General features: G+C 36.3%; 1 protein-coding gene and 2 long non-coding RNA genes across 3 annotated transcripts; 1 reads left to right on the top strand and 2 right to left on the bottom strand.

Moving 5' to 3' along the window:
- Positions 1–823: 823 nt before the first annotated feature.
- Positions 824–2,793, top strand: LOC114540672. The gene is made up of 3 exons (XR_003689090.1): positions 824–1,129; positions 1,221–1,403; positions 1,587–2,793. It is a non-coding gene; the product is annotated as an uncharacterized LOC114540672 (long non-coding RNA).
- A 1,579-nt stretch (positions 2,794–4,372) lies between these two features.
- Positions 4,373–8,889, bottom strand: LOC114540669 (alpha-galactosidase-like). Its single transcript, XM_028560795.1, is given in 5 exon segments — positions 4,373–5,053; positions 5,501–5,701; positions 8,362–8,378; positions 8,381–8,779; positions 8,782–8,889. Coding segments are annotated over 5 exon segments (1,161 nt in total). The 5' UTR covers positions 8,861–8,889; the 3' UTR covers positions 4,373–4,588.
- Positions 8,890–11,070: 2,181 nt separating this feature from the next.
- On the bottom strand, positions 11,071–11,727 carry LOC114540662. The gene is made up of 3 exons (XR_003689088.1): positions 11,611–11,727; positions 11,417–11,525; positions 11,071–11,143 (listed from the first exon to the last, which is right to left on the bottom strand). It is a non-coding gene; the product is annotated as an uncharacterized LOC114540662 (long non-coding RNA).
- Between the last annotated feature and the right edge of the window lie 311 nt (positions 11,728–12,038).

The following is a 12,038-nucleotide window of genomic DNA, read 5'->3' as shown; positions in this document are numbered from 1 at the left end:
CAAGCTATAGGATGCCAATGATTGCTTGAATAGCCAACAAGAGTGGACGGACCTTGGATTTATAAGACTAAAAATCGTAAGATTCTTTTCTTTGTAATTATCCGTTAAGGCTAGTTTCCACTCAGGAAAATCTCCTTTGGATCGGAACGGACAGGAAAATTCCTGTGTCGGTGAGTTCTCAGGCGGCGTTTATACAAAGGAAACTTTCCTTTCCTGTCCTGTCCGACCCAAAGAAGAATTTTCCTGAGTGGAAACTAGCCTTTAGTTAAACTAAAATGGTAAGAGGAAGTACGTCTGCCGTATACAGTACACACGGATCCTAAAATGTCAAATCATATAGAAATAGTTGTTGGCTTTTCATACATTAAGATTATATATATAGGCTATGCCTATGGACTATTATGTATGTATAGATATATATGTACTGTGAAATTTAAGATCTTGATATCATTTTATTGTAAAAACTGAATGAAAATATGTCACAAGTTTTTCCCCCTTGTTTGCAATTACCCTCTATACTCGCTATATCTATCATTTCCCGGTTAATGCTGTATATATTACTTTTTTAAAATATCATAACTACGGTAGTTCATAATCGTAGTTTGCAATTAACATGCACTTCGTCGTCTAAATTTTGTCCCGTCTTTTTATCACCTTGAAGCATAATTTCCCATAAAGCTGTGAGCTTATGCTGAGTTAATTGAGTACTTTAATGCATAAATGTTCAAACAGGGACGTGATAATTTAAGTCATTTTCCCGTCAATCTGCATTCGCAATTAAAGCGTAGCGTAATTATAGATTCCTTGTATGGACTGGCTCGGTGTTGTCATCTGGCGTCGTTTGGAAGACGGTCTTCGTTTCATAAACATATACGAAATATAATTGTTTCATCTAAGAATTTTCTAAATGTTCATCGAAATTTACTGGCAGAATTAACATCACTTTTTCTTCTCGTGTGGCTGCGAGCGAAACAGATGTAAAAATAACGAAGTCGAAGACGTGTGATTCTTTGATTATTTATTATTTTATGCAAAAGACGGTCCACAAGCTGACGCCAAACACACGTTTATCGCGATAAATTATGGAGTTAAATTGGATATCATTGGTTGGCTTTGCAGTGTAAACATTGTATGTTTGTTTTAGTTTTCTTTCTACTGATTATATCGAGCATCCTTTAACACGTATTTATTTCTATTACGGGTTTATGAATATATTTTAGCTCAGCCCAGTGCTACCTTCTTCCTTACATAATATCAACAACCTTTGGCCTTTTGAGCATAATAGTTGGCAATATTCATTGAACTTTTCCATCAATAACGATCGTTTCTCGCGGAGACGTGTGCGTGGAATTACTGGCGTGAAAAAATTATCTGTATTCTTGCACGTTACAACCTGTTTTAAAGTAAGCCTTGTTGATGTTAAATACATACTCTGTTGGCTTGATAGATCTTTGGGTTTATTTATAGTTTTTACAATGGAATTTTCCATTTTTATCATTGCAACTTTTGCAAATTCTGGTTTCGCAGTAAAACGGTTAATCTGCTCTCACTATATGACATTGATATTTCCCTTTTTTGTGTTACAGATTTTATCGAACCATATCAAACATCGACAATTATATAGAAATATTGTTTGTATTGTCTTTGCAACCGACTGTCACTGGAATTACATTGGAAATAAACTTTCCTGTATATACTTCGCCAAGATCTGTTTCACTGAAGGGCGACAAAAATTCTTAGACTATAATCTACGTTGGAACTGTTCTACGTTGGAACGATAACATGCGGGCTCCTTAATCGACTTCATTCTTGATTCATTAAGAAACCGGCGACACTGTGAAAGCACGGATTATACAGAAACTAAGTGGCATTGTCATCGGACGATACTCTAGCTGCTCAGATTCAATTCAAACTTTTTGCTGTCGTGCCCTGCGTTGTACTGTAGCTAATCTTGATTTCATTGAAGTTTACTTTGCGATTAATCATACTCTTCAGGGGCCGGCAATTTCTCAAATGAATACAACCTAAATACTGTATACTTGTGTTCCTGTAGACATTGTATTATTGAAGCAGCAATCTGTTTTTATCGGCGGCGGTCGTGGTTTATAGCTACTGTGCCGTACTGTGTTACAAACAAAAGTTAGCTGTTAGTCCAGTTCACGTGGATTTCGCTTGAGTTACTTATATCTACCGCCGTGATTCCCAGCATTCGTTGATATATTGCACTTGTGAGCGATTTTGTCAACGCTACAGTGAACTAGCTGATTTTTTGTCAAAGACGACCTATTTGTCGCTAACGACAATACGACTTTGTCTTACCGAAACCGCAAAGCAACGAACGTTGCTGGAATCCGCGATTAAAGTATTTCTAGCTATAAGTCATGGTTTTGGCTTTGTTGGTGTTGTAGAAATAACAATAACGGCGTTCAGTATATATTATAGAACTCGGCTAAATCATGGCAACATCACAAACAGAACCGCAAACCGAATTTTCAAGCTGTGTTCGCAAAGGAAGACGGAACGCTTGTGCAGAAATCAAGTATTGTGTATGTGAAACCACTGAAAATCAGGCAGAAGGCGCAACCAAGCCTGAGAATTTGACTGGATCATGTCCAATTCATCATGAAGCGGATAATAGAAGTTTATCTTCAGATAAAAATTCGCAATGATCGAGGTATTTCCCGCTAAACCGTGGGGTAATTATAAATTTCCATTCAACTTTAGCTGCACTTGCAGCTGCCGTTTCCATCAAGTTGATCTAACTGTCTAAACATAGAAATTTCTCATTATCTAAGAAAACCATCTCATCAGTAGACAGTACGTAGACAAAATCTAGTTTTAGTTATTTTCTGCATTATAGGAAATAATTATTGATGCATGTATATCGTTTTAGCTAATTTGAAATATACATTAATTAATCCATGTTTTTGCCTGTACGCATTACGTAACTTATTTTGGCTGCATGGCTGATAACTGTACCTATAAATATATATGTATTCCGATAATTACTTTTCTCGGCTTAAAACTTTACGTTATGTAGGGTTAATAAGCCGGCCGCTTATAAAGACTTTTAGTCGTAAGCAGTAGCTTTATCATGCATGCATGTATACTTCGTCCCTTTTTGTTGTTTCAGAATTGCAGAATAGCAGCGTGTGATGCTAAAGCGAGCATGAATTTAGCTAAATTTAACACGTAAAGGCTAGTCCCTTCAGTTTTGAATCATAGTAAATATATATCCTGAGGGAAAGGTATCCCGATTTTCCCCCTAACGGTTCTCGAAGTTACCCGAACTCACAGAACGTAATAAATCCCGGCACCCCATTCCACTTTCGGTATCTACCTTTTGATGTATGTTATTTAACTTTTTTGCAATCTGCAAATGGGGTGAAAATACATATTTCTCAAAATGGCACTGGAATTTGTTTTCACTGCAAAAACCGTTACTGAATGCTGATTATGTACTTCAGGCATCCAAAACAGAAATGTTGAGAGTAAGTGGAACGTTAAATGAGATGTCGTCGGAGCATTTGTCAAATTTGGACATAATGGCGATTGATCATGTGTTTTTAAGCAAGTGCATTAATGAAACGTCAGGTAAAAGTATAGAGAAATGATGCATGAATTATGTACTTTTCCTATGAAATATCCTCTTGTGCTACGAAGAGGTACAAACTAAAACAATTCGACCTCTCATTCACGTTATAATAGAAGCAAACAAATTTGCCTCGTTGACAATGTCAGACATTTACATAATCAATTTGTCGACAATTTTTGCAGCGATGGACGGGTGCTGGGGAATCTATATAATTCATGAATCATGTATATCAAAATCACAAAGGTAATTTGAGCTATTTCTTTGTGACCATCGATATGTGGTGTTATGAAGTATGTATCTCCATTTACCTCCAGGCTCCAGCTGCTCTGATCTCTGATTGATTTAAGTGTGACCACTGATGTATATCACTATATGCTAGCAATTAGTAGGTTTTTGCAATAGAAATTTACCGAAATTTTATTTTTCACAGCATATGATTACTTAACTATATATCCTGGCATGTTAGAAGCATATTAGAATTACTGGATGAGGGGTGTAATTGGTTGAGAGGAATACATGGGGATGTTTCATTAATTAATTAATTGTATTGTAGTGCAATTAATTATTATTAATTACTTATTTTCCAAAGATAATCAAAATAGCCGAATTTGCATACAAACAAACCGCTTTGGAGGAACTAAAAACGGGAACGCGAAACGAAAATACTATCTACTGAGTCTGAGGTTACTAAGAATATTAATTTGGTTAAGAAATATTAAATTATTCCACATTTCCGAATATATTCACGGTCGGTATTTAACATGCATGTTGCTGCATTCGTCTTGGTAATTATGTCGTTCTCAACGATGGATCAACCCGTCTCTCACTATGTCATGTCACGTATAAAAAAATTAGCGAATTTTAGAAAAATTCTACCGACTCTTCGGACGAAAATTTAGTTTTTGAATTATTGTAAAATGTCACTAAATTATTTTCTAAATTCTTTAAATGTTTCCGCCTTCGTGGATGCCTTTCCTCTAATGCCATAAAGCATTAGAATATGATAGAGTTATCTGTAATCTCTGCTTCCTTTGTGAATATCCCAAACAAAACACCATGTGTTTCCACCTCAGTGGAGTACTTTCCGGGAAATTCTCCAAGATTCTTATGTTGCCAAATATCGTAAACACTGAAGTGTAAATTTGCATCCCAACCAAGATCTTCGCTTGTTATTGTGATCTCAGCATTTTCTGAACCACGGTTTAACAGGATTGCAGCCATATTACCATCTTTCAAAGGGCCAGCCCAGATTTCAAGGCTCCCGTTGGTACGAACCTTGTGACCTTGAACCCCGAGTGGATCCTGGTTTACAGAAATAGCGTCCGCATTTGTGAGTATGTTTAGTGTGTCGGCAGGTATGTCTCGTATATCACAGCCAATCAAAAGAGGGGCTTTCATCAGACACCATAGGCTAAAATGTGTGATGTATTCTGTAGTTGACATCTTGCCGTTGCCAACCTGCAGCAAGGAAGGATTCGGCCAAAATTTAGTTGAACACATTAATTTCAATGAACAATTCTATACGTACTGCAAAAAGCTAGATCAAGGCTAAATCATGCACCATGTTTCAAAACATAAAGAAAATAAAAGGCATGCTATGATGAGACTAGTATGAACATGTGGCGATAAAGTCACTCATTCATTATTCCAGTCAATCTGATCGCTCTTGCATCAACGCTTCGTTATACACAAGGTGCACTGATACCATTAATGTGCATACATTTCCATAAACGAGAACAAAAGTATGGAAAATGAGTATACTTCTCTATCAGCTATCGCCTATGATCACACAGCGATGCCGAAGCTTTAAAATACAATGTGCTTGTTGGAGAATCTTTTGATCTACAATGCATTCTCAAAGCTCGAGATACTTTTATGCAGTTTATACGGTACTACATGACGTACCTCTAACATATCTGGGTCATTCCAGCCACCAGGTTTCGCGTATTTCCACCATTTGTTATTTTTATCAGAGATAGAAATCATTTTGTCCCAATTGTCTTTGATATCCCCTGTAGTCCTCCAGCTATTTCCAACATCGCCTGCCCACGTCGCAGGATCATCAACACCCCATTCACACATGGAAAAGAATATAGGGCGACCAGTCTGAAACAAAATGTGAGGTCATTTTCTATGTTTCCTTCCTACTAGTCACTCGGGCATTATTCAATGTTGTATATATAGCAAGCATATGAACACGATTAGAGAACGTCACGTGATCCACCTCTCTAATTATCGTAAAGGTGAAGACCAAAACCAGTCGAGACGTTTTAACCTAATACTCGCTCCGCTTCACGCTCGGTGAAGAGGAGAGTGACGATAACTACGGGAATAAGCACGGTCATACTAGTAGGCTATCACGTACGTTGGTTGCGAGAGTCTTGACCTATCTCTTGACTATAAAGTAAATGTGTTAATTATAAATTTATACGAAAGAAGACGAAGTCCATTCAATCCGCACTGTCGGAATCAGCCTTTTGATGTATGTTTTTTTCGTTACCACAGAAGCGCGAAAATTTCTTTTAAATAAAGATGGCGAATTTTGTTTCTAAATTCTAAGTCGAGAACCAGTCAAAAATATACCTCCAAACAAACAACAAATACACTGATACATCGCCTACATTCCAAGATTGAAGGAAGACTGAAGGTTAAAAAGATTTTATCGAAGAGGTAATTCAAATTTGCATAAATTTCGACTGAATGTGTTTTTAAAACAGGTCAGTTGAACATGTGATGTGAATACTGAATACCGAAAGTACAGGACTACAATATACAGGAACAGGATATTCTGTATATTTCATTTTGTATTACTACCAATAAATATTCCTAGTTTTAAAATTTAGTTTAATAGTGGAATGGAAAAATGGAAAATTCTGTCACAAATCCCAATTCGGCTTCTGCACGGATTGCCACGGAAGCCTGGGTAGTTGGGCATTGCCCAAATGCCTGGGTGCCATTTGCCATCCCCCCTTGCTGCTTGCATGGCGAACATATTAGTTCAGGGTTTAAAATATCTTAGTGATCTATCCACAATAAACATATTTCACCCACCTAGAGAATATATAGTTGTGTAGTGAAAATTGAAATTAATAGATATATGTAACTATTGTACTACTATGTAGATATTGAAATTAGTAGATATACATAATTCATATGGTTCTTCACCAAGTAATTCACCCCCAGATATGTCAATATGTTTATCTTATACTGTAGTATGACAACATGTCAGGGAAAACGTAATGTTATGAGACTTTATCATACTGGTATTTACGTACATCATGGATGCAATGTACCCATTCTGAGTCTAAGGTCCATCATTATGCATGTCATAAGAACCAGTTACATTTTTACAAACTTCCACATTAATCTTGATAACCCTTTCTTTTTACTCTTATTTTTGAAATTTTAATGCTCATTTGTTCTGTGGTAACATTCAATTTTTAATAAGATTATTGATAGTTCTTTGTCAACTAATCTAAACCCAGACATGTCAATGTTTATCTTCAGTATATACATTATAAATATAGCATACTGTTGATTTTACTGCAAAAACATTCCAATATAAGAAATATATGACCTAATTGGCCACCAATCAAGGTATACGTGTTTAGGCTTCTAACATTATGTATATTATCCCAGAGGGCGAGGGTACTAATTCTGCCCAGAGATTTTAATCATGCCCGGGAATGCAAATGCAAAATCAAAGTTGTCCGCCATGTCATAGACTTGGGTGTTTCTGTAAGTTATGTGCATGTGTGAGTTTAAGACATGTTAAAACTGGTAACTAACAAACGTTTGCAAGCGTGGAATTAGCTAAATTAAAATTTTGGTTCGTGTCAGCACAACTGATATTTTGAATAATTGAATTATAAAACTATTTTAAAAATATATTTCATTTGGGTGGTTTAAATGGTGAAAAATCTATGATTTTAAAGCATTTTGGAGTGTTTTTGAACACATAAATGGGTAGATTTTGTATGTTAAAGCATACAAGCATTTTGTAAATTTATCTTGTGGATTTATCAACAAATGTAGGACACCTTTTTGAATTGATTTGTCAATTTTGTTAAAATGATTTCTATTGGGGGAAAGCATTTATTTTTAAAGGTAAATCTGTTTAAAAAGGAATTGAAATATTGCTAAAAATTGTAGTACAGTATTTAAACTGTTTAATTGTAGCACAATTAATGAATTATGATTATAGTTGAATTTGTTGCTCAAGGGTTGGTTGACTTTATAATTGTACTTGATATAGGATTTAACTTATATGACTTCGATCATTCAGGAGAAACAAGTATTACAGAATTTCAGTGATGGAAAGATAAGTTTATTGCTTCAGGCGAGGGGATTTTGCATGCATGTATTTCTAGTACACTTTTTATACTATAAGCCAGACTATAGGGGAGGTTGATAAATTATGCATTTGAAATAAACTTTTTTATTGCAGACATGTTTGGACTTAACCATAATGAAAACACACTGGAAAAGTTCTGTTTTATGTCAACACAATTTTTTATTTCCTTTAACCAGTTAATAATTCATATTTGTGAAACTATAATTTGGGGGTTTAGGTACAAGAGCTACATAAAATTGTTTTGTTCCTAATATTATAAATGTGCAAAACCTAGCATAATAAAGGACTAGTGTTATATTGAGTCAGTGAGTGTACTATAACTGTGTGAGGTCTAATGTTGCAATATCAAAATGCCAAATACAAATATGGAATATATAATTTATAATACAAAGCTGTCATAATGTATAATTACCTTGTTCAAAGCATCCTCATAATGGGGTATCTCTTCTCTGGTTTTGACTTATCAGTAAAACAATTATCATATTTCAGATAGTCGATGTCCCAGCTAGCATATGTGTTTGCATCAGACACTTCATGGTTGAGTGAACCTGGGCGACCAGCGCATGTTTTGAAACCTGCATCACTATACACCCCAAACTTTAACCCTACTTTATGGGCAGCATCAGCTAGTGGTGCGATACCATGAGGAAATGTTGTAGAATCCACGATAATATTGCCTTCAGCGGATCTATTTGCTGCCCAGCAGTCGTCTATGTTGACATATTCGTAGCCAACCTTCCGAAGGGGTGAAATTGATAGCGCCTGTATCGTTTTCAAGATGATTTCTTCGTTAATATTGCAGCCAAAATGATTCCACGAGTTCCATCCATCTGTGGTGTCAAACCAAGCCCATTGTTGAGGGAATTGACTAAAGAGCAGCCGAAAAAACAGAGCAAAAGTGCTGCCTTCATATTTGTCGTATCCAATTTGCAACTTTTATATTTATGGTAATTTGAGAACAAAAATTACCAAATGTTCATATATTGGCAATACTTTATGTTGCGTTCACGTAATGGTGCAGACTACTAGATTTCATTGTCTTCTGCTGCATAGCTTTTGTGAAACAGGGTAATATTGGCATAATTTTACCATTTCTTGCACATTTGTGCAGTAAAATTTCCTTAGGAAACTTTCTTGACCAACTTCAAGTTTTGCATGAGAATAAATTCCTTTTCACGCAGACTAGAGACCACGAAGCGGGGGGGGGGGTTGGGGGTCGTGGTGGTTCACTTCTGATCTAATAGCTAGCGGGCTTTAACTCCTAAATAATTTTTCAAGTACATGTAACTCTTACATACCGGTAGCCAGTCATTTTGACCGATGAGAAATAGTCCGGAATAATTAATTCGTCATTGACTTGATTGTTTCGATCTCTATTCTCCAAGGCTATGGTGTTGTTAGTGTCGTCGGTTGTCTCGACTCCTGTCAATATCCTCGCACGCTTGCCATAACCATTTATCGTCGTTCCAATTGACCAGAAACTTTTGAAGTCTTCAGGAATCCACGCGGGACATCACCGTGAGCATAAATTAAGCTCCCCAAGTAAAGAACAACGAAAAGAGGACGCACGAGGGCATTTTATTTAATGGAAATCCACCAATTCATGTTGACGATGTTTCCATCAAATCCAATATACTGGATATTAGAATATCATGGTATAACCTATCATCCAAAGATCAGAGATCATGCCGATATTATACAGAATACTCACCACTTACCGTTTGGAGCACCGTCGAATACCACCATCAACCTACCAATCTTAATTTCATCGTACAAACCTTGTACAATCGGTACAAAACAGGTCCGCCTCAACGTTAGCGTGGTAAAAGGCATCAGCACAAAATGTCTATTCCAAGAACTCCCGAATAACATTCAGGACCTTGGAACGGATTTTGGTTGTCCACAGAATACCTCTTCACAAAGTTGGGTTGGAAGGAAACATGTGGTAACCATTTAACATTCAAAGATAACAATTGTTCAACGGTTGAAACCAAAGCATTTGGATTAAGGTCATAAAGAAAACTTGGCCAATATTTCATACTGAATCTTATAGTGTTGAACTTTTTCTGTTTTAATAGTTGTTGAATAATAGAATTTGCTCTTCTTTTTTCTAAATAAAATTGTTATAAAAGCACAGACATTTTGTTATATGCTGGAAATCATCGGAACCACGAGCATTTTTCAACACTTTGAAGATGAAAAAGCCACGCATGGAACACACGTGCGAGATGTGGACAGTGACAGAGTTGGTAGATACGCTAATATATTTGAGGCCAAATTGTCAGTAGTGCTATCAAGAAAACAAAGAAAACAGAGCACTACTGTAGTGCGATTTTGTTTGGCCTGTAAATATGCAGCTATCAGCCAACAACATTATGTGGACGTAATACGGTACGTAATACTAACAATGAGTATGGGAATGTGACAAATGTTTCACTATTGATTAGCTACCTATGGGAGATACCGCCAATGTTAGAATTCCAACGATTTCGACAGTTTAGCCATTGCAAGATAAAAATTATTGTGGTTACTCTTTCTGTATGAGAAAATGTCGGTGAAAACCAAAGCCACTCAACTTTAAGGGGTCTGACAGTCTAATTTTTTTTACTTTGGATATTAGACTTTAGGCTTACTATATTATCACTATACTATAAGCAAAGCAGAAAAGGTGTTGTAAGAATGAACACCATAATTACGAACACCAGACACACCCAATGATAGAAACTGGACGAGCTAAATGTCTTTTAAGTTAACCATGAAAATTTGAAAAGTTAGCTTTATTACTTTTTGAGTCATCGTGAGGTAGGGGAAATGAGAATTTTGGTTGCTAAGAAAGGCGACAAAAGACGTTTTGCATAATTGCATTTTCACAATACAATAGAATAAAGAAACAATAGAATGAGCCAAAACTATTTATATACATCCTAAATGGTTATATACATCCTAAATGGTTATATACATCCTTTACTCAACGTTAGGTGCAGTAGTTTCTACATTTACTTATCGAAGTTAAATGTCACCTCAAGGCATGACATGATTAACGTTTTCCACTGATTTCTTCAGTGTATTTACTCTATGCTCCAGACTGAACATTCTGGACATCCTGCGCTGTCTGTAAAATCAGGCGGATACAAACTGTCTAAAACTATCTCGTCTGTTTCTGGTTCTGGATCAACGTCTAAACTTGCACCAATCTACAAAAATTTGTATAAAATCATCACAATATTATGCTGGGGGAAAACTTGCTTCGAAGAAAATGAGATTGGCTTCGTTACAGGGTTCATTGTGATTTTAGGATGGATCGCAAAGTCAAAGTTTGAAATAAGTTTTTTTTGTTTGTGGGTTAGGATATTGCGATTATAATCATAATGAGGATTTGATTAATAATGAGGACATGATTACGGTTAGAACTAATGGGTGCATGCCAATAATGTTTAACAATGAAACTTTATCACAATAATGGTTACCTTATTCTGAATAATTGGGACGGGTAAAGAGACAACGAGTATTCCAAGAATGACAGCAACAGCTCCAAGCAGTTTTCCCGAGGTCGCTGATGGTACGTAGTCCCCATATCTAAAGCAACAAATGTATTAAAGGAGTAGAAGCTAAGAATGCTTGCGACTATTGTTCCTTATATTTTTTATTTCTTTTCACTTACCCCAGTGATGTCATAGTGACTACGAAATACCACATTCCCAAAGGCACGTGCGGACATGTGTCATCGAGATGATACAACAACACAGACAGGACTATTATAGCGATAATACACGTCAGAAGAATTAGCCCTAGTCCTCGCGCGGCTGACATTTTGACCAACAGTGTCTCGCAGATGAGAGGACGAATTAGCAATCTTTACTATGCGAATTACCCTAAGAGCATTACAGATGTCCTCTAAAACGATGGGAGTGTTTTCTAAACCCGAGAATACTATACAAGAGCCACATTATGTAAGCTGGTACGAGCGAAGCAAAGTACGTCGCAATGGGTACGGACAGAATAGGCCTTCTTGTTCTGGGCTTTCGAAAAGGACACTGCAAATTCTAGTGTCAAAATCAGAACGCATATGGTATCAAATATGAAGAACGT

This window comes from Dendronephthya gigantea, unplaced genomic scaffold, assembly GCF_004324835.1.
Source record: "Dendronephthya gigantea isolate DGI-Jeju-01 unplaced genomic scaffold, DenGig_1.0 000246F, whole genome shotgun sequence".
NCBI lineage: Eukaryota > Metazoa > Cnidaria > Anthozoa > Malacalcyonacea > Nephtheidae > Dendronephthya > Dendronephthya gigantea.
Note: the sequence above shows the minus strand (reverse complement) of the source record. Positions and strands in the feature narration are given on the sequence as shown.